The sequence below is a fragment of the Gavialis gangeticus genome, unplaced genomic scaffold (genome assembly GCF_001723915.1).
Source record: "Gavialis gangeticus isolate Ggan-Ray unplaced genomic scaffold, GavGan_comp1, whole genome shotgun sequence".
In the NCBI taxonomy this organism is placed as follows: Eukaryota; Metazoa; Chordata; order Crocodylia; family Gavialidae; genus Gavialis; species Gavialis gangeticus.
The window spans coordinates 23,306,221-23,329,337 of record NW_017729034.1 but is presented as its reverse complement, the minus strand read 5'-3'; the positions used below and the strand labels follow the sequence as shown (position 1 = coordinate 23,329,337).

Genomic DNA, 23,117 nt, shown 5'->3' with positions numbered 1-23,117 from the left:
AAGGTGAAGGAGCTGAGGCACATGACTTATGAAGAGAGATTGAGGGAACTGGGCTTATTTAGTCTAGAGAAGAGAATACTGAGAGGAGATTTAATAGCAGCTTTCAACTACATCGGGGCGGGCAAAATATGGCCCAGGGGCCAGATGCAGCCCACCAGGCCATTCTATCTGGCCCGCGGGGCCTGTAAAAAATTTAGAAAATTAATATTTATTTGCTCCTGGCTGCCTGTCAAAGATCCAGGGGAACCCAGCGGCAGGATCCAGCAGCAAGGCCTGCCTGCCCAGCCCTGCTCCCCTCCCCACCCCCCCCAAAAAAAGAAGCCCCTGCCTAGCAGAGGCTTCTGGCCTGGGACCATGGGGCTGTTCCTGCTCCCCAGCGCCACAGAGGGAAATGTGTCCCTTGACATTTTGCCAAAACTCAGTAAGCAGCCCTCTGCCCAAAATAATTGCCTGCCCCTGAACTACATGCAAGGGGGTTCAAAGGAGGATGAAGCTAAACTGTGCTCAGTGGTGGCAGATGACAGAACAAGGGGCAAGATCTCAAGTTGCAACAAGGGAAGTTTAAGTTAGATATTAGGAAACATTTTCTCACTAGGAGGGTAAGGTGGTGGACTCTTTATCCTTGGAGGTTTTCAAGACCCAGCTAGATAAAGCCTTGGCTGGGATGATCCAGTTGGGGATGGTCCTGCTTTGATCAAAGGGTTGAACTAGGTGACCTCCTCAGGTCCCTTCCAACCCTAATTTTCCTTGATTCTACGATTCTAATACTTTTTCTGTTCTATATGTATTCAGTTTTACTGAGTGATCTCAGGCAGTTGTAATATTGAATTACTGTTGACCGGGCTCTGTCTCTTTCCTCTCTTTTGTTTAATGTCTGCTTTGAAAGAGATATTGTGGGTACATTTTAATAACATTATATAGGCCACAAATGACTGGGCTTTTCCATTAAATGCTTCATAATGACCCAGCTGAAACAATATTTATCATCATAGACAGTAACATGTAGGTTTTATGTATATGGGCCAGATGTAAATCCAACTGAAGTTTTGCATCAACTCTGTCTTTGTATTGACCTTCAGGGACTTTGAATTAGGCTGTGAGGCCTCAATTCTTCCCATGGTTTAATCAGTACAATTCCCTGTGGTAATACTGAGTCACCCCTGTACAATTCTGGGCAGGATATACTTGGGCCCAAATTCTGGCATGGCCACCCACCTGAGAAACCTAGATGTGGCTCCTGTCAGGCCACAGAGTAGCAGAGAAGCTGATTTACATCCAGTCCCTCAGTATGAAGCTATTGCATAGACCCCATTCCTTTTTTCTGCTTTGAGGTATGGATAATGGATCCAGGTAGCTTTGATGGATTGACTTATCTTGTCTGTTTTTCATGAATCATTTGTCATGATGCTTGCTCTCAAGGAACGTGACATGATAGTTTCAAGTTCTAGCCCTGCCAGTGCCCTGGCCATCCTGCATGGCCTTGGGCAGGTCTTGAACCTTTCAGATCCTGCATTGCTTCATCAGTAATATTGAAACAACACTTCCTGGCCTTCCCCAAGATGCTTTGAGGCTGAGTTCCTTAATGCCTGTGGAGTCCTTCTCAGTCCTTGGGCTGTTAGTGCTAGACTTCTGACTAGCAATTTTGGCAACCTGGGATAGAGATGACATTCCAGTAGACCCCCGATTTATGCAAGTATTGCATTCTGGGGGAATTTTGTGTAAGTTGGGACAACTTTCCCCATAGGAAACAATAGAATAGTGAGGGGTTGTGTACCCCAGACATGCTACCTAGTCATAGCTTTTTTCCCCCCTTTTCTTGGCAGAATCGCCTTTAGGAGGTGCATCTAGCGTCTCAACTATGCGTCTTGAGATGCCACTACCACAATGGCGGCACAGCTCCGCTTGATTCCGCCTGCAAATCTTGTGAGGCGTTCATGTATATATGCGCATATATATGCAAATCTCACAAGCATCTGCATATATACGCGAATGACATGCATCTCAAGGGGCATTTTTCAGTCTGGGCCTAATAAAAAAAACTGCATAAATGCGAGACGCGCAAGTCAGAATCACGTAAATCGGGGGGTCTACTGTAAACACCAGGTGAGAGGGGTTCCAAGTACCAGAGTGGGGCAAGGAGCCATGAACTCACTGTGGGATTTCAAAGCCCCTGGCTGCTGCTACCACCACAGGCTCCCCACGAGCTGCCATTCTGGCCCCACTTCTAAAGCAGCACCCAGGGCTAGTGTGCAGGTCTAGCCCTACTCTGGTTATGCTACTGGCAGTTGCTATAGAAATACTATTACCACTGCAGCAATAAACCATGACTGGCTAGTGACAAGTTGTCTGAAGCCAATATCAGACACAAAGGCCTGGGCACCTGAAAAAAGCAAAAGATGCCTCTTGAGCCTGTGGATAACTGTTTTGAAAGGCAACTGGGGAGCAAGATCAGGATGTCATGGCAGGATTTAATTGTGGGAATAGAGAACTTCTACCTGCTCATAACCAGGTCTGATCCTGGTTTAGGTGGGCAGAGGCTTAAAGTGATCATCATCCTACAGCCTAGGCGGTGGCCTGCACAGAATGAATGGCTGGCATTCTGCTTGGTCCCTGATGGAAACACATCCAGAAAGCACCATCGCTGGCAGCCTTGCTGGAAGTCACATCAGGACACTAATGCAAAAGAGTCCTGGTGCATTTCTTGCCATTCCAGAGCACTGCAGCGAGGGATGTAGCAACAACATTTGCACCCAGTGCACTGAGGACCATAACTGAGGTGAAACTCTCTCTCCCTTCTTTCTGCCCCAAAGGCACAACTATTATACTCTGTATGTGCTGGATGGGGGAGGGAGGACAGAAGCCTTATGTAAAGCAGACAGATGGCTACACAGCCAGCTCCATTATTATCAGAGTAAATTAGGTAAATCACAGCCTAAACAGTCGCTCCCCCTCTGGTAGAAGTGCATCTGATGCCTTACTGAAAATTAACCACATCTCAGAGGAGGCAGAGGTAATCACAGCTGGGAAGCTGGCTGTGCAGGGAAGTTACACTGAAAAGGGTGTTGCACTTGGACTGTGCTATTACTGCACTTTAAACCACAAGAACAAAACGTTTGGGACATGCTAATGACACTAGGAGAAACAGCAGCATTTTAATTGGGTGGTAATTGTTATAATTATTTTCCACCAGAGTAGGCAATGAATATAATATAATTGTCTTGATTATTTATCAGTGTTGAACATGAAAAAGAAAGCCCTGCCAGTAAGTAGTGGTGGGTTTATTTTGGGACTTAAGGATGGAAAAGGGCTAGGCCTTTTTCTCAAAAAAGGGACCAATAACCTGCTCTCCATCTGGAGAAGATCTTACAAAGGCATTTTGGACAAAAGGGAACTTTTATACTTGGAATTCTCCTCTGTGACAGCTGAATTTGTAGCACCGCTTCAAGCTAAGGTTGACCCACACGTCTCATTTTAAAACCTAATTCTCAGCTGTCAAGAACTTTGCCCAACCTTATCTGTTACGAATGAAGTCATCCTTGGTGTGTTTTTAACTCCAGCTGAATTATTTTTGAAAGGGGCAGCAAAAATGGCTCAGGTATTTGAAAGTGAGATTAAGGAAGCATACATTATTTCGCCCATGTTAAAACTTTACTACAGCTAAGACAGGAGGCAAACTCATAGAGTGGGACTAGTATGAGAGTATGGAGAGGAGAGTAGTAGTAGGAAACTGTCATTTCTTCTGGATTATGATGTACACATGAGAGGTCACCAGGACCATCAACACATGCACCTAGACAGGAGCATAGAGAGGCAGAGGCTGTCCAAACCTTCCACCCCCATCTCTTGACATTACCCAAAGGCCAGACCAAGTCCCCCTGTTCAGTGCCTCAATGACTGTAGCTTTATGCACATCTAGGAATCAAACCTGGCTCTCTCACATGGCAGACAAGGAAACTACCACTGAAACACAACAGGAGGTGGAGAGGAAAGGCAGAGCTCAGAGAAAGATTCTTCCATAGAAGACAGACTTCCTGTGAAGCACACCTACAGTGAGAATGGGACCAAGAGCCAAGGTAGAGAGAAGTCTGGGACTCAGATGAAGGGGAACATTTTGAAAACCTCCAAAAGGAAAAGTTGATTGATTGAGCAGAGACTGGGAAATGGAGCCAGAGAGGACACTGGGATGAGGAGCTAAAGGGGAGGAGAGAGAAAATTGGGATGGGTTGGAGTAGAAGCAGTCAGGTTTGGGAAGAGAGAAACAGGAACAGAAAAGCCTATGGCCAGTAGACCACCCCCCTTACAGAATATGGACTTAAACTCAAGAGTCTCACCACCCCTCTCTTACACAGCACATTGGAGTCTGTCCCATCCTCCTCTGCTGCCTACAAAGATTGGTGGCAACCTAGGGCGTAGAATGAAACTCCCTGAGGACCACTCTGTAGAAAATAAAATTTCCTCTGATGGCAAATGCCAAATGTTTTGCTAACAGAAGGGGTTTCTCTTCTCCTTTGTCTTTAGGACTCTTTCAGAAAACACTCTCTTTGTCTTGTTTCTCCACTTGGTGTTTGGTCCTCATGGCAGTTTCAGTTCCTCTAGTCATTTGACTTCAGAGCTACTAGGCTGTGAACATGCTGGATAGGGATAGGCTATCAATACTAGCTAACCCACTAACAGACAGAGCTATTATTATAGCGGGCAATGATATGCTGAAGCCACAAAAAGGAAAACAGATTTTTGGGCTCCTCATATGTCCGGAGCTATCTACACATCCTGTCCCGGGCTAACTGAAAACATGTGGTCAAGAGCCATCAGTCTAACTTATAGCTATACCATTAGCTTGCTCTCAAAATCTCATTCTCTATTATTTCCTTGTTTTGTTTCTTGCCCCTTGAAAAAGTCTATTACAATCTTACTAAATATTTGCCCATAATCCTGCTGTTTAAATTGATTTCTTCTCTTCTTTGATGTTATGTCTCTTTCTGAGTGTGAGATAGCATCTGTGGATTTTCTCTCTGCCACTTGCATTATGGGGGAGTGAATTAACATTGAGGGATACCCTTCCACCCTTCCTTCTTTGCCAAAATGTTAGACAAGTAGGTCCTTGTTCAGATGCACCAGGTTCACATATATACCTCCTAGCTGATACACAAAATACATTGATTTCTTGCCATTTCTAAGCCAAGATTCAAGAGCAGAGTCACTAGTGAGGCCCTAAATTACTAAGACATCCTAACTGACAAAACAGAGCTTTGGAAACCAGCCTTCACAACCTTTAATGAAAACAGGATCAGGCCTTGAACAGATTATGTTAGCTGGCTGTGATCTATGCAGAGCGCTTTGGTCAGAAGACACAAAAAAGTACATTTTGTGATGTGGTACCCTTGTTTTTAATCAGTTTTCCATTAAGGGCCTGATCTTGTTTCTCCCAGAGTCAAGGGCAAAGATTTCCATTGACTTCAATTATTTTTCTATTGATTCAGTTTGATGTTTAGTGACATGACAAGTGGTAAATCTTGCCAAAGTCTGCCAGCTAGTACTACAAACTGTTGGTGCCAGAAAATAACAACAAAGAATTTCTATTACTGATGCCCCATCACCTACCAAAACACCAAATGCGCCCCACTACATCCATAGCCTGTCAGTATTTTGCATCCACATATACACCCCATGGACACCCTTCCACCTATAAACATACCTACTTCATCAACTCACTCTACAACACTTCTATACACCTGTCCTCTAAAAACACACCCACCACACATACACAAACCTCACTAGCTACACCCTTTTATATGAGATCCACCTACAAACACACTCTTTACCAATACATAACCTACACACGTCCTACACATGTACAAACCCAGTATAAACACACTTGCTCCTCCACATACACACCTGCCCTTCACAAGCATGTATCCTACACACAACATACTCTACCCTCAGCCCTAAAACACACTCTTTAACTCTGTACTTGATTGTGACGCTATGCAAGTGTTGGTTGGAGTGGATAGTCCTGTTGGAAGGAAATTTTGTTGTTAGTGGGTGCATCTACATGAGATGCTTTACTGCACACTAAACGAATCTAACGCACAGTGAAGTGTCACTGTCTACACATGCACAGCAGTTACTGCATAGTAGGTTAGTCTAATGTGCCATTTTCTGGTACCTGTAGATACAGGTATTAGAAAAATGATGCATTAACTAATGTGCCGTACCGCACGTGTTGTTGCTGATCAAGAGCGAATTGTTCCCAATCAGTCCAGGAAGCAGGGGGCTACACTGCTGCCTGGCTAAGTTGGGTTTTTCTCAGGGCAGGTGTATAGAAGTGTTGTAGAGTGTTGGCTGAGTTGGGCAGAGAAAACCTGTCCCAACTCAGCCAACAGCCCTGTCCTAGTCAGGGGGAGATCAGGTGGGGTGGGGGAGAGCTGTCCCAGCTTGGCTGGCCCCGATCTGCATGCAGTTAGCAGGGAACTGTCCACTGAACCAGGACAGCTCTCCCCGACCCTGTGCAGATCATATATACCCTGCACATCAGGTGGGTTTAATTCAGAATGGCTCAGGCTCACAGGAAGGGTCACTGCTCCACAACAAGGAGAAACAGGGAGGAAGGCACAGCCTGGGTCAGGGGTCAGCACATCACTATCCTCCCCCCTGACACACACACACACTGTTACCAGAGCTCTCTCAAAGGTGGAAGTGGAGTGGGTATAAAAGAGGGGCCTGATCCTGAAAGAGGCTGGAGCTTCCAGGCAAGCCACCAATCCAGCCCTTCTAGAAAGGAGCCCACAGCCCTGCTGCAAGGCCCTTTAAAAGCAAAAACATGCTTCAGAGCAAGGGCCAGGCAGGACATGAAGCAGGCTCCATGCTTCTCGTCCCCAGCCCACCCTGGTGAGTGGCCCCACGTGTTTGTGGAGCTCTGTGGGTTGCTCGAACTCTGGGTGCAGGTGTGAGGGAGCTGCCCTCCATTCCTTGCAGCATCAGGTGCATTTGTGTTGCCCGGTGGTGTGGGGCTTGGGATGCCACACTGACCCCCTCCTAACCCATGGCTGGCGCAGGAGAGCTGCAGGCTTAGCATTGCCCCCCTGAGCCATTTGGATGGATCTCTTCTTGGCCAGGAGCCTGTCCAATTGCAGAGCCCTGGCACTCCGCTCCCTGCCCATGATCCCTCTTGCAGCCCAGTGCGCTGTGCAGTCTGCCCCAGGGAAGGTGGCAAGGCCAGCCAGGAGCTCCTGGAGCCCAGTCCTGAGCATTGTCTCTGCAGCAGTAGGGAGCTCCCAACCCAGAGAGCTCTCCTCCTTCTCTGCTCCCCTCATGGGAGGGCAGACCCACTCCCTACCCCTTTGAAGCCCCCTGCCCTGGGGCTCCCTAGGCCCACAAGTGTCCAGCCCCCAGGACCAGGTCTGTCTGCTCTTGCTTTGCTGCTGGCAGGAGCCAAGTGCCTTGCCTTCCCCTGCTGGAGGCTGCCTATTTGTCTCCAATGCACTGCCCAGGCCAGACCTTGCCTGGCTCAGCAAGGAGGGGAGCTACTGGGACTCCAGGTCGGTTTTTTAATTACATTAAATTAAATTAATTAAAAATCACTCTTGTACCTGAGCAGGATCCAACCCCTTCAGTGCAACCCAGCTAGCTTCTCGCATAGCACTGCAGAGAGATCAAGCCACACCCTGCACCTGGGAAGCCCTACATAGCAATGCTCTCCAGCTCTGGCCAGGGCCTGATCCCCCAGCAAGTCTCCCAAGGACTTTTGCAGGGATTTTTCCCAACCATGGGGATGGTTAAATTCATGCCCCCCTCCACTACTATCCTGCTGCAGTTTTTTACTCAAAAGCATTGCACATGTAGATGCTGCCCCAGCTGACTGGGGCATGAGGGTGCTTCAGTGCAGGAGCTTCCTGCCAAGTAGCTCCACACTGGAGCACCTTCATGCCCCAGGCAGCTCCTCTGCAACATACTGAGCTGGGGAAGAGCAGCCCTGGGCTGGCAGGCTGACCCCTGGGCTCCCTGTCAGCTGGGGCTGCTCCAACCTGGCTCTGTGTGCTGCAGTCCCAGGCACATGTTCAAATGGCAGGCCCAGGAGCAATAAGCTCCAGAGTTTATTGCTTCACATTAATTGCATGTGTAGACACACCCAGTTAGTTGTACTGGGTCTGATTCTTATTTCAATGACATGCTGGCTTCCATGGAGTTGCTTTGGATGTACATGAGTATTTTTCCTAACTCCTAGGAAGATAATATAGCCAGGTGATACTCAGAAATGCCAGGTAGAGTTGAAACCTGTTTTTAAAGCTCAGTACACTTCCTGGTGTGTTGCTATTGTAAAAGGTATATCTCTTGTCATCATGATTCACATCACTCATACTAAGGTGATCTGTGGACAGAGCTCAGATTTAGGGAAGCCTATGGACAGTCAAACAGAGAGTAAGCAGATTTTTGTATGAATGAATGAAACTTAAGAGGCTGGGCAGTCTGGATGCATATCCAAAAGGCCGGATGTTCACCTCAAGCAGTTTGCCCTGGCAGTGGGGCTAGTTAAAAGGTTTCTGGTCAGGTTGCATATATAACAGCTCGGTTTGGCACGTCTCTGGGCTTGATTCTCCTCTTTCATGCTAGTAAAAGTCAGGAGTACCTCCACCCAAATCCATACAGAACCTGGTTCCCCAGTCATTTAAAAAACTCTTCTCTGCATCCACTTCCCCACAGGTTAGTTAATGCAGCAGAGTGCCAAGTTTCTGGGACACAGCATGAGACTCCAGGCCATAACAACATTGCTTTCTCTACAGAGCCCCAGTGATCTGTTTTCTGCTTTGAGGGGAAACACCTGCAGGTCCCTAGTTAGAGACACGGGTAGCAGGGTGAAAGCTCAGAGTAGAAGTTATAGGAATCGCCCAGCTACTCAACCACAAACAAAACCTCCATGCAGTTGTGTACAATGCAGGGAAGGTCTGACTCTGAAGCAGGGACTACCCAGGAGTTCGTGCCCAAAGAGAGCTCTGCTGAGCTGGTTACAGCCATAAAATGCTTAACGTACACATTTAAAACTACCTTTCCAGCACTGGGTGAAGTGTGCAATTAGGCACTGTAAAATGAACCAAGCTACAGAACTGCAAAATGTAGGAGAGTGTAGTATAATGGACAGAGCATCAGACCAAGGTTCAGAAGGCCTCTGTTCTATTCTAGGCTCTGCTATTGGCCTGCTTTGGACAAGGCACTTTGCCTCCCTGTGCCTGAGTTTCTCTACCTGTCCCAAGAATAATGCTGAACTCTTGAGCTCTGCAGATGAAAAGTGCTGTACAAGAACCATCCAAAATCATTACTATTAGAGCTTAGTGTATTGTTATTTTATTTAATCCAGGTAATAAATTAATATGCCAGCACTGCCAGCTCTCTTGATGTCACCACCACAATCCCAATATTTGGTATTTAACTTAAATCCCCAGCTCCTCAAAGCTTAGCAATCAGCCAAGGTGCTCAGCTTTCACATTCGAAGCGTTACCTTCTAGCTTCTGCGGCTGCAGGAGGCATAAGAACAGGACCCAGGTGTGTGTTAAGTCTCTCTTCCCCTCTGAACCCAAGCATGAGAAATTGGAGGCCTGGTAAAGAGACAACTCACCAACTAGGGTGAACAGAGCAGCTGTTAAACTTTAACTTTATTTTTTTTCTGATTGACAAAGAAAAGAGAGAAAAGTTACAAAAGTACTAAAAGGCAACAATATTGACAGGTATCCTCTGCTCTCCATTTCTACTCTTGGAAACTCTACTCCAAACTCTTGGAATATCATGTGGGACAGTAGCACGTGGCACCTCTTAGGCCAATAAGAACAGCTTCCTCAGCACTAGGCATAGTGCCTTCCTGGGTCAGATTCCAGTAGCATTGCCTGAAGCCTTAGTATAAAGGGCCATTGTGGCACCTGATTAGCAGAAAAGAGAGCCAGGGCATAGCTACCTTTGTCTTTAACACGAAGGTGTGGCCTAAGGAGGCTATAGTTCTCACCATGCATTGATCCAGTTGGAATGACTGTGATTAAAGCTCATAAGTATCATGGAAATGGAATAAGCCAAGTACCCCTGCTGGAGGGAGGAGGAGAAATAAGGAAGAGCATCTTCTCTGAAACACCGAAGAGGTGCTGGCAGTCAGCAAAGCTTTCCCTCTCAACAGAAGCCCCCAGCAAATAAATGAGAACTACTTCCTTCAGTTAATGCTGGTGAAGGAGGCCTTAGATGAGGGGTGAGCAAAATACAGCCCACAGGCCAGATCCGGCCCACCACTTGATTGTATCCGGCCTGAGGGCAGGTGGTGGTAGTGCGCAGCAGTCTCTGGGTGAGCCAAGTTCTGGCCTTGGTGGCTCCGGCCACTGCACAGTACGGCACCTGAGCAGGGCGGCTTCTACCCAAGATCCCCTGCAGCACCAGCAGAACCCAGCATCTGCCCACAGGGGATGGAGCCTGGCTGCAGGCCTGGATGCTGTCCTGTACTGCCTTGCCATCAGGACTCCCAGGAGCCGCAGGGTTGGGGGCAGAGGGGGGAGGGGGTGTGCAAGCCAGGAGCCCTCATGGCAGGGTAGGACAGTGCGAAGGCCCATGCTCAGGCTCCACCCCTACATCCCCAGCTGTGGACACAGCTGGCAGATGCTGGGAGGGGGTAGGAGGGAGTGAGAGGGTGGGCTTATGCTCCCACTCCTGCTGCTGCTCTGGCCCCAGCCCTGGCCCGGCTGTGGGGAGCACACGTGCATATGTGTATGTGCATGCATGCACATGTTTGTGTGTGCAGCCCTCAACAGCTCACAAAAAATTCACTGGCCATGTCCAGACAAGCACGGCCCTGCATTACATTTAGCTGTTCTCCATGCTGCAAAGGAGAAGCACTTGTGGGAAAGGGGAGTTGACCCCTAGATATCCAGGGGTCAAAAAAATCTGCACCAAAAAAAAAAAAAGCAGAGTGGTGCATGCAGGGGCAGTACTCGCTGCTCAAAACCAGAGGCTTAGCCAGCCGGAGCCACTCTCCAGCTGTCAGCCAGGCTCCAAACAGCAGGATCACCACTGCTACACCCTAGGATGCCCCCAGGACCCCAGGGTAACTTGCCTGATGGTGTGTGGCACAGGCATTCCCCAGAGACAACTAGCGGCGGCACAAGGTGTCCCACTGCCAGTTGTCTCCAGGGAACCAAATGTCCACACTCGCATGGACGTGGCCATTAAGTGGCCCTCCAGCCCAAATAGTTGCCCATTCCTGCTGTAGATACAGCCATGAAGTCTCCTATCCACAGAACAGGTAGGAAAAAGGCAAAAGTAATACAAGGTTCCCCATCAAAGCCCTCCCCTAACTGTGTCTCGGCTCCAACCTGAGTAGGTGGCAACCAGCCTCAGGGTTGAAAGGAGAGATCAGGCTCCCTTGAGCTACTTGGTCTCTGGCCTCTCTACTGAAATTCCCAATGCAGCACCCCAGTTGGTGCCACCTGCAATACTGGTTTATGAGGTGGGCTCTGTCCCCTGGGCACTGGGTAAAGAGATATCAAAGATCTCCACACTAGAACTAGCAGAAGTGCTTCAGAAAGTTGCAATCCTTCCAGTTCACTTCTCTTGCTGCAGGGAAGTAGTAGGCTGCCTCAGTTCTCAGGTGGACGCAGCTTATTGCCCCTTCCCCATTTGGCCAGGCCTCTTGCTCACAGTGCAGAGAGTCTGCTCTTGGCACCAGAATGAGAAGCAAGATCAGATCTTAGCTGAGCACAGGGAGGTTCCTTACATCCCTTCCCAGCCAAGTAAGACAAGGGCATCCCCAAATTAGTTGTACCATGGTAGCACAAAACCACACCGCCACCCAATGGATGGCAAAAACTGCTGCAAGTCTCAGTAGTGCTGAGGCCCAAAATGGTTCAAACAGCATGTGATACCTTAGAGAAACTGCTGGATTTCGACAAAGGAGGTTAACAACAAGTCACCTGATCCATGGTTCCCCTGCCAGTGTGGGAAAGATTTGCTCTGTTCATGTGACCAGAATTCAGTGAGTTCAGCATCCATATGAGGAAGGCAGGCAAAGCAAAGCAGGACAAGGGCTCAGCAGGCTTCCCAGGACACTGGACTTGATCGAGTTGCATGACACCAGCTATATTGCATGACATCTTTGATCTGCATTGGGGTTGAAGGGGGAGAGTGGGGAAACTGAAGGGGAAATACCTGATGTCAAGCATTGCACTTCCTCTAGTGTAGATGCGGTCCTTGAGGAGAGGAACCCTTTGTGTGTGCAACCCCACTAGCTTCTCTGCTCTTGCCATGTTGTGTGAAGACTGGAAGCAGATGCCTGAGCCTCCTTGAGTGGCTGAGCATATAGACCCTCCAAATGCCACAGCAAAGCCCAGCAGAGCCCATGAAGATGCCCCCTAACCCTGCTGCTCTTTGCTTTCCTGTTTTAACCACCTTTAGATTAAACCAACACCTCCAATGGAGAACACTTACAGCAAGCGCCTACAGTCTCTACCATGCCACTCCCCATCTCCTATTCCAACGGGACACCTCCTTGACTGTAGTAGAATTTAGAATAATCTTAATTCTGACGACATTGTAGCAGGGCCCAGTTCACTTCATGAGAAGCCCTCCATAACTTTTATCTCCAGCCTTAGAATGCTTCGACCTGGGGGATGTAGCTTGTCCAAATGCAAGACATTATAAGGCAGAGCATCTGGAAAAAAAATCTACCAGATTTGAAGGCAGTTGTCATCCTCATGCCTTTTTGCCATTGTTGCCATCTAACATAGTGACTATCTGCTAACCCTTTAGGGCTACGTATTCCTAGCATGTCCTCATGCCTCTCACAGTCTTCCAGATTTCCCTGTAGTTCATGAAGCTGATGTGCTCATTTCACTGCAAACAGCAACTCTCCCCTTCCGCCACCCTTCAGATGTGGTGATGATATGAAACCAGGCACTGCTGCCAAGCCACCTGTTTCCTGCTGCCAGAGAGATTGTTATTGCAAAGATGTCCCCCCCACACACACCCTCCCTCTGCCCTCCTACCCTCCCCACCCCTGCCAGGCAGGTAGTTGGTACAACAGTTCCTGAGGTTTTGGAGAATCTCCTTCAGTAGGCACATGACGGTTCTTCTACCGGAGCGATCGGGCTCAGAGGCTTCAAGGTGCTGAGGGACCGGAAGGCAAAGTTCGATGGATCATATACAAAGTGGGGTGGTGGGCGGCTCCCATTGATACTCTGCATGGAAAGTAAAACAAGGAAGATGTCATTGCTTGGGCACCTGCAAGCAGTGAACTGGCCAGTCGATGCATGGCCCACCACCCTCTGCTGGGCAGAATCATGCCTGCTCAATAGGTATCATAGGCCACATACAACTAATGGCATGATCAGTGCAGTTTTTCCCCCATTTTTTTCAAAACCATGTCACCCTCACAAGACTGAAACTGCCTGGGCCCCTATGCGATTAGGAAACTTGACCACTGGTAGGAGTTAACAAATGCAGCAGCAAGAAAGAGCAGTGGGATGCACAGAGGTACATTTTGAGTTATGGGGTCAGAACAGAAGGCATCACAATTAGGGAGCTAAATGCAGGGTCACCTGACCTGACATGGGCACTGAGCTGGCAGGTCAAATTTAATCATAGCCCCTCCTAATCCCGTAAAATCCCAGTCACTCGCTACATACCAGATCATATCATAACATAGAAATAGCATCTACTACTGCAGTCAGTGTTTTTTTAGAGATACAGGCCCACTCAAAATACCCCATCCAGATGCATCAAAATACTAGAGACCTGGCTCCACACTCTGCAGAGTGGGCTCATCTTTATCTCCTTACTCTCAAATCTCTCAGACTCTCTCAGTTCCTATGTAATCTGTTTTTAATTTCTCTAGAACTGGTACTTCATTTGTCCTGAAACTTTCTTTAGTCTTCCTAGCTCTCTAATCCAGCCCCTCTTGCTCTCAGGTTCTCTCTGTAACATATCTCACCTCACTCATTATGTCATCTGGTTTGTCAAATCTGTATTATGCTCAGCCATGCATCAAACTCTTTTTATACTGATGTTACTACTTCTACACTCTCTGGGAAGGCTCGACTCTAACCAAGGGATTAAACAGGATGATGCATTGCAATCCTTGTGTATTTTCACAATAGGGGGACTTGGGTTATATCAGTTCACTACAAACAGGTTCCTATGGCCAGGCCTGATTTTCAGAAACTCAAGGTACAGCAACTCCCATGGAGAATCTGTTGAAGAGGTGGGTGCCCAGCACTTCTGAAAAATCAAGCCTTTCCTTATTTTAAGCCTGCCACAGAGATACCCAGCATGCCCGCCCTTCTGAACTCCTAAACAGAGTTTCCAGTCTTGGACACAAGTGCATGTTCCAGGGAATGAGTCTACTTGGTTTATAAATGGGGGGAGGTGGACAGCAAAGCAACGGAGATGTCGAAGACAGCCCAGGCATGGGCACAGCTGGAGGCGATGATGTAAACTCAGCAGCTGAGCTTATCTGCAGAGCTGGGAGAGAGTCTGTTTTCAGAGAAGGACCCCAGAGCCTGGCTGGAGCTCACTGCTCTCTATGGACCCCTATCATGGCCTCACAGCCCAGTGTCTGCAGACTTATCTCTCTTGTCACTGCAGCCTCAACAGCATGGCAAGACCAAGAACACAGTAAGAGATCCAGGAGGGGTACCATATTGCAGTGTAGGATGAACACAGCTTCCTGGGAGACCTTCTGGGGTGCAGCACGGGGACCTGCACTTCCACCAACTCTTCTTCTAGCCACAACTGAAACAGGGATTTTAATGCTAAAATAAGGCTTCCCCCATCTTATGGAGGTGCAGTCTCCTCCAGTCATCTCCTGGGCTTTGGTTTAGGTTTTTGTTTTGTTTGGGTTTTTTTAAGGTCTACATAAATTATCCCCTAAAAGCAGGTACCAAATTTAGGCATGAATAGCTAAAGCACCTTAACTCATGTGAGATGTGCTCAGGTGCATTAACGCTGTGTATGTCGACTAACTTGGGACTAACTTTAGTCCCAAGTTGGTCTGCATACTGCATTAATGCGCCTTAGTGCGTATACATGTAGATGTGCACCTAAATCACCTAAATTTAGGCACGCATAAAAGCACACATAGACGTGCCCACAGTGAAATATTGAAGGACTGGCAAGGTACTCAAGAAGGCTAGATTTTGTTTTATGAATCTGAATAAGAGACATATATTTAACTATAATGACCGCAGGACTCATGACACAATACCTTTGGTCTATTTTGACTATTTTTACCTATTTTGACTATTTTTACTGTTTTGGTTTGGTTTTTTTTTTACCTTTGTATCTAATTTAGCAAATTAGTGCATATTGCAAGTTGTATTTGTTTCTGCTTTGATCTTAAACTGAATAATACAGTGATAGCACCCTAGCATATTAGTAAAGCTTCTAGTTTCTCTTTAACTGGGAAAAAAAACTGTGTTGTGTCATACGCGATGATGTGTCACAGCATCTGCACCCCCACCTTGTCAAAATCCTAGCTCCACCCATGACCAATGGAGCATGCATCTTGGACTCTGGAACAGCCTCATAAGGATTTGTGTGGCACCTCTGAGTGCCACAGTGTCACATGTTTGAGTTCCCCTGGATATAAACCCATGCAAATATTCCTCCTACATCTTCTCTTGCTCTCCCATTCTTCTCCCACTGACATCAAGGGGAGTTTCGATATTGTCCTGAGCATCAGGCGCAGAAAGAAGGTAACATCAGTCTGCTCCCTAGCTCTCCATGGGCCTGATGGCTCATAAGCAGGCTCCAGTCTCCCTGCAGTTTCCTCTGCGTGCCCCCTTCCAAGGGCTTGTAATTTTCCTGAATGCAAGTGTTTCTCACCCAGCCTGGATGGAAGACCCTTTTGTCCAGGGATTAGGGCTTTTAGAAACAATTAGCAGCTCTTTTGTCTCCTGGTACAGAGATGTGACCTCTGACACTTCAAGGTCATGTCTAACATGTGGCTGTCGCGGCATATGACCATAATCTTTGATCCCCCCTGCCCTCCTCCCTGCAGATTTTAATTTGTAATCAGCACTGAAAGGTCAGAAACATGCAACCTTTCCTTGCAAGCTTTCTGGCCAGCTGAACTAGCCAATGTGGTCATTACAGCTTAGAGAAGGAAAAGACCAGTTAGACCATCCAGGCTGTTCCCCAGCTGCGGCAGCAATTAGAGCTGGGGCCCACGGGGCTGTTCCTGGCTTTGCCACTAAGAGACAATGCTTATTTTATAGGAAGACCACACAAATGTGTGTGTGTTGCATGCCCAGCTGCCCCTTCCACAAATGGAGGTGGCACTTCAGGACCGAAGATGCCAATGTTGTGCCTGGCACCAGCTCTATCCAAAGCTCCAGCCAGCCAGAAAATCATGCCCTGCTCCATCCCCCCGACACCTTGGCTGCCAGCACAAGAAACAAGAGAGGCAGATTTAAGGGCCTTTGCTCAACAGACGCCTGCTGTGGGTTATATATGGTGTGTGCTCTGGCAGCCCTCGGAGCTGAAGGGTAACATAGCAACCCCTATTCAGAGTTAAGGGGCAGAATAAATCAGCACGTTTGTCCCTCTCCTGAGCAGAGAAACGGCCTGTCAATGCCAAGAGGGAAAAGGAACAAAGGGCCTGGCAGTGCCCTCCATTTTGAAATGTCAGATGGGATTAAGGGAGACGTCTGAATGAGATGATTTCTGGTGGGTGCCAAAGAACAAGGAAGCAGGAGAAGACAGTGGAAAGAGGGGCCCAGGGGACATGTAATAAAAGTCACCCACAAAACTCTTCACATGTTGGGGGCATACAGGAGCCCTGGGGTAGCGCTCTCGGTTCTCAGTGCAGGGCAAGGCAGCCTTCACAGCACACCCAGAAGAGCACAGCACTAGACAAGGGCAGAGGTGGGGTGGAAATCCTGGAAAATGTTGGCAATGGGGGGAATCACGGGGTGGCTGCTGCTCATAACCAATCTGTTGCTATTCTGTCCCTCCCCAGCAAACTTCCATTGTTTCTCACCACGCTCAGGTGGGTAGCAGTTTTTGCATGGTAGGAGCTGCCTTTCTTTATGCCTAGCACCTTATACACTGGGACCAGCATTGCAGATTTTTTGCCTGGTAGGCCCAGGTAATAAAAATGAAAAATTGTACATTTATGTTGCACCTGTGAGACAAAGACACTTCACGGACTGTACTGTATGAACTGTTTCCCCCGCGACTGAAGTGCAGCCAGCTCTGAAGTGGACTGCAAGTACCCTAACTGGAACATCCTTGGGACACCTGAGTCAGTGCAGAAACAGCTCTGCAACTGCTCATAACCTCTAGCAGTCAGGATCTCTTGCTCGTGCCCATTCTCAAGACGGCCGGTAGGGCACGAGGGGTATCCTCAACTAAATTGCTCATGTTTCCTGCGGAGCTGGAGTTTTCTTTGGCACTCAGTCTCCCAACCCTAGGTCTGACCAGGCCAAGCCCACCCTTGCTTCATCTGTGAGATCATTTGGGAAGCACAGCATGAGATGGTCTGCCTTAACACTCAGCATGATGTGAAGTGCTAGAAATCTCCTCCCAGAAAGATGAGAGACTGGGAGGATTGCCAGAGAAGCAAACCTAGTCACCTCCTGGTTCTGCCTGCTGCCCTCCTCTGCTCGGGGAGCTTTCCTTACAAAGCTGTACTTCCCACAGGCACCCTCCAGCCCACCACAAAGAAGATGAGGTGAGACTGAATGAAGGAGAGGTGAGTCACTCCTGCCTGGGCAAGCCTGGGTAGGGCTTGCCATAAACTTGTTTGGCAGCCCTTGCTGTGCAACATCTAGACTTATTCTTGTGGAGGATCCTTGCAAAGCAGACACTCTGGACTTGATGTGAAAGGGCAGTGCTTTCACACTCATGGCACTGCAGGCAGCTGGGAGATTCTCACAGAGCCCAGCCTTGTACGGGCTGCCCGCTAATAGCAATCATTAACCAGGGACCTAAACTGGTTAAGCAATTTATTTAAGCAACCGGGTTAGGGACAGACATTCAAAAAGCCTGATTCTGAATTGATTCAATTTTTGCAGGTTAGTATAACCTGAAAAGCCTGAACTGATTTGGAGGTGGATAGACATTCCCTTCTCATGTCAGAAATGCAGGCACATCCCTGCAGTGGCTCAGGCTAGAAGCCAGGGGGTACTAGAGCAGCCTTCCCTTCCCTTCTACAGAGCTGAGCTGAGGGGGGCTTGGCCAGGCCCCAGGAAGACACTCTTATTATTTCCACACCCCTCCCCCTGCAAATAGCCCATCAGGGAATGTTTATCACCGGTAACTCAGTACTTATCAACCCATTAAGAAAACAAAGCCTCTCTCCAAGCTCTTCCTAAACAGCTTTTCCAAGGAAGGACATTAAACTACCTGTTGATTAGCTCCAAAAGGCGTGTCTGACTTTGTCCTCTCCCACACCATGGACCATAACCAGCATGTGGTCTGCTAGCTAATGCTGAAATGTCTATGTAAGGCAGAGGGGGGGAGGGAATAATCCCTGCTTAGCAGGAAGAAGCCAAGCAGATGCTCTGTGCCTGCAAGTCTCTGCCAGAGCTCCAGCCAGGAAGCGGAGGGGAGGGCCAGCCCTGCTGTGAAGCAGAGAGCCCCACCCACCCCGATTGCTGACAGAGCCTGATTTATCTTAAACCAGCAAGGGGTCTGGGACAGACATTGCATAAACCGGTTTGAGCCAAATCAGTTAATTCTGATACTACATTCAACCGGATTTATCTCCAACTGGTTTCAGCCATTTTCAGACTGGTTTATGTGCACTGAACATCTGTTCTGTTACAGATTTAAACCAGTTTCTGATCACTTAAACTGGTTTATGTGTATTGTCTGTCCCTAGCCCTGGAGTGCAGGCTGAGATGCAACAAGTTGGCTCTTGGCAGAAGGGCAACATGCTTGTTCAAACACTTACATATCCACTTGCACACATGCACCAGTTGGCAAGGATGTCTGCTTCTAGCTGCACACGTGTGTGCTTACCCACAACTGTACACTGTATATACACTGGCATGGGCATGCCTACTCACATGGTCACATGGATAGACACACCTTCCTGCACATAGGTGTCCTGATCACTCCTACTTGCCACCTCCCCCCATCCCCTCCCACACACACAGGGATGCACATGCTGTCACAGGGTTTGTCTCTACTGTGTTGCCCTTGAGTCCTGTCCACACCCATGCACAACCTTAACTCAAGTCTGCTTGTGCCTTTAACACAAGCTGGCCCCTCAGGGGTACAGACTCCAGCTCCAGTTCACACAACTCATCAGCTGCTGGGGTAGTCACTCTGCACTAATCTAATCAGTCTTGTGCAGCTGGCTGGTTACCTCTGCGTGCCCCTTACATGAGCTGAGCTAACTCAAAAGGCAGATCACTTGAATTAACTGCAGAGAAGTCACAGCCTCAGTTGGGCACACTCACCAATGCATGCACTTATACACACTTGAGCACTTACTTTGTTACTCACAAGCACACATGCTTGCTCTTTTTATATATATTCTCTCAGACATGTTTCCCCTCACATGCACGTACTTGCAAACTGTCAGCAGCATTGAAGAAATGCAGCAGATAACAACCCAGCTTGAAACATTAACAATTAAGTTCACCTTAAGATACCTTGGATAACAACTGGACATATTAGCTCCAAAGCAAACCAGTGTCACCACACCAATTAAAGATTACAGAACATATCCAAAATTGATGTAAATCAGATATGCAGCTCTCTAAAAGCAGAAGAATTTGCAATCGCAGCCCAAGTTCACTTCCTGACCATACTCTACTTTAGGCATCAATAATGTTCTCCATGGGAAAGAATAAATGAGTGGGGGGGAAGCGTCTGGAGTTCAGGGCGGCAGCACTCGCCTCAGCTGGAGTTAAATGGGAAATTACTAAAAAGGATGAAAAAACCCTAAGGCTAGGGACAGAAATTACACATAAACCAGTGTAAGTGATTGGAAACCAGTTCAAATCTGTAACACAACAGAAGTTCAGTGCACATAAAACGCTTTCAAAATGTCCGAAACCAATTTAAGATAAACCTGGATGGATGTAGTATCAGACTTAACTGATTTAGGTTAAATCAGTTTATTGAATTGCTGTCCCAGATCCCTTCCAGATTCAAGTAAACTCTCAGTCCCCCAGCATCCCAGGATGCTTTTCACCTCCCCCACAACCTTCCCTCCCCCTTGCAGGGTGGGTGGGCTAGCCTTGGCCCAAGCTGCCTGCCCCAGCTGAGCAGGGAACTGTGTTCTAGCACCCTCCAGCTTCTGGCTGAGACGCTGCAGGCATGTAGCTGCATTTCTGGACTCCAAAGTGAATGTTGGTTCACTTGCTTGTCGGTTCAATCTATGCAGTTTAGACTAACCTACAAAGATTGAATCAATTCAGCCTCAGGTTTTTGGACTGTCTGTACTTAGCATGAAGCCACTATTCATCTAATGCCACAGCATGTTGATAGGAGGAGCTGTACTGGAGAGTTCCACTTTTGGAAGTGATGTAAAACTGAGGTCCTTGGTGCTTTCCATAAAACTAAGGGAGTTAGCCCTGTTATTCTAGCCAGATCACAACTCAATCCACACAACCTGCCAAAGCTCCCTTGGCAGTTTTACTTGGACACAGAAGTCCCTCACTCCTTGACTTATGTGGTTCTGAAGTATTCCTGTGCTATGTTAAACAGATTCATTTGTAAAGGCCTTTGGAACAAAAGGTGAATGCAATCTGTAAAGGTTTCCCAGATACTATAGAAAAAGGCCCTAGTGAGGCTTTGCAAAGGAGGAACAGACTGTGCATGATGCCCTCCATGGAAAGTGTCAGGGGTGGGGAGAAGGCTCCCCTCCTCTGTTTGCAGATGAGTCTCACGTAAGGCTGCCTAGATCCACACAGCAGTGTTTGTGGGTGTAGTGGTTTTAACACAGATTCTCTCTCCTGTCTGTCCCCCCTGCCAGGTTGACAGAAAACAACAGGGACACTTCAGCTTTGATGTATAAAATCAGAAATCACAGGCCAGGAGTTAAGGCACCTGGGCCTCAGCCCAGTTCTCACACAGACTTAGCATGAAGCCCTGGGCAAGCAACTTTTCCTTTCCTGTGCCTCAGTTTCTCATCTGTAACCTAGGGAAATTATGTCTCTTCCACAGGCACACAGTGAGGATTGATGGATGGGTGTTCATGCACTGCGACCCTCAGATGAAAGGCAATTCCTTCTCAATTCCTTTCCCGCTTCAGCAGCAATAGCTTACATATGGGGCCAGATCCTCCACCAGTGTAAACAGCTGCAGCTCCCTTCACTGCCATGGGGCTCTAGCCATTTACACCAGCTGGGGATCTGGAGATCAAAGACCATGAGGCTTTACAAACACAAGCCCCAACCTCCTTTCCATCACCCCCACACATGCTTAACTTAGTCTGGGACAACATCCAAAACGCAGCTCATGAAAGAACTTAACTTCGGGCCCCTGGTTATATGTAAACAACATGTTTTCTACTACCCCCAGAAAAAGAAATTCTGTATATAACACTCCCTCACTTGAAAGAGTTCAAAACCAAATCAGGCATTGTCAGCTCTGACCCAGTTCTGCTGCTCTCAGACATAGCACTGACTTTCCCTTCTCTCTGTACCCTTTTCTGAGCCCATGGTAAGGAAGAGACCCGGACTACTCCACCATCTGAGGGCTACCTGATGCCCACCACTCACTTCACACTGCACTGCAGTATTGCTAAGGTCAGTTCAGCTTTCTAAGGTCACATAAACACATCAGTGTCCTTGATAAATTCCACCCCTCCCCACCACCAAATGTTTGCAAACGTATTTGCAGAGTTGTCAGGTGGCAACTAGCAGCCCTACAGACTAGCAACTGGACAATATACAAATTTCTTTGGAGACCTTCAAAGAGTGTGAATAGGTCTTTTATGCACAGTTACCCCTGACCAGGCAGACTGGGAAATGTGCCAGATCTAGGGCTTTTCCTTTGCTGATGCCAACCTAAGAGACAGGTTTTCTCCCTCTTTCTGGTACACTTCCATGCCTATGAGAAAGCTCACTGCAAGCTCTGATTCAGCCTGCCCATTCATCCTAGAGCCAGAAGAAATGTGATGAAAGGAAAGGCAATGCATCTAGAAAGGTGTACTTTTCGGGCAACATAATGCGCCTGCAAAACTCTGTGCTCTGAGGTTTAAATGAAAAGTTGTGTTCTGAACCCTATGCTTCCTTTGGAAAGAGAATGCATTTAGTGGGAAAACAGAATCACACTGGATGTGTCTACACGAGACACTACTATGCAGTGGTTACTGTCCATTGATTTAGTACTTGTATAAGCAAGTACTAAATAAATGCACAGTAACCAGAGTTACTGTGCAGTAGTGCTACCAAACACCTTTTTAGTGATGCTACAGTGCACTAGCTTAATGCTGTGCAGTAGCATATTAGCACTCTTAGTGCTGTGATGTGTTACTGTGCAGTATTATTTGGCTACTGTGCAGCTAGCGTCTCACGTAGATGTCCCCAGTGTGTCTCTTCCTCATATAGCAAGCCCTGCATTCTCACAGCACCAGGACTGAGAGAACACAAGATGAGAGTTTCTGGACTCATACCTGGACAAGATACAATGCCCCCATGGCTCACCAAAAGCATCCAGGAATGTCTCCTAGCTAAAAGGGAGGCGTACACCCAATGGAAAGGAGGGGGCATCACCAGGGATGACTATACTGCAGTTGCTCAGGGATGCAGGGGGGCAGTCAGGAAGGCCAAGGCGGAGATGGGGCTGGGACTAGCTTCCCGGATCAAGGACAACAGGAAGTCCTTCTTTAAATACATAGGGGGTAAAAAGAAGGTTCCGGGTAATGTGGGCCTCCTGCAGGACACGTTAGGAAATTTGGTTGTCACACCAGACGACAAAGGCAACATATTTAACGATTTCTTTGCCTCCATCTTCCTAAGCAGGGACCGGAACAGCCACCCCCCCACTGGGCCCCCTTTAGGCCCCAGGGGTGGCACACCTGGGCCAAGGATTAGTGAGGAACTAGTTAGGGAACTTCTGGAGGGACTGGATGTATTCAAGTCAGCTGGTCCAGACGATCTCCACTCCAGAGTGCTAAAGGAATTGGCTGAGGTCAT

The 23,117-nt window shown here is 47.9% G+C and overlaps 1 protein-coding gene across 3 annotated transcripts in view; it reads right to left on the bottom strand.

Moving 5' to 3' along the window:
* Window positions 1-23,117, bottom strand: part of LOC109304582 — a 132,611-nt gene that overhangs the window by 15,435 nt on the left and 94,059 nt on the right. For 2 of the 3 annotated variants that reach the window (XM_019527264.1, XM_019527263.1), the window contains exon 5: window positions 11,643-13,199. The exons of the other annotated variant lie outside the window; for it this stretch is intronic. In XM_019527264.1, the coding sequence (XP_019382809.1) occupies window positions 13,071-13,199 (129 nt within the window). In that variant the 3' untranslated portion in view covers window positions 11,643-13,070. Of the gene's footprint in view, window positions 1-11,642; window positions 13,200-23,117 lie in introns of those variants that run through there. 3 annotated transcript variants of the gene reach the window in all.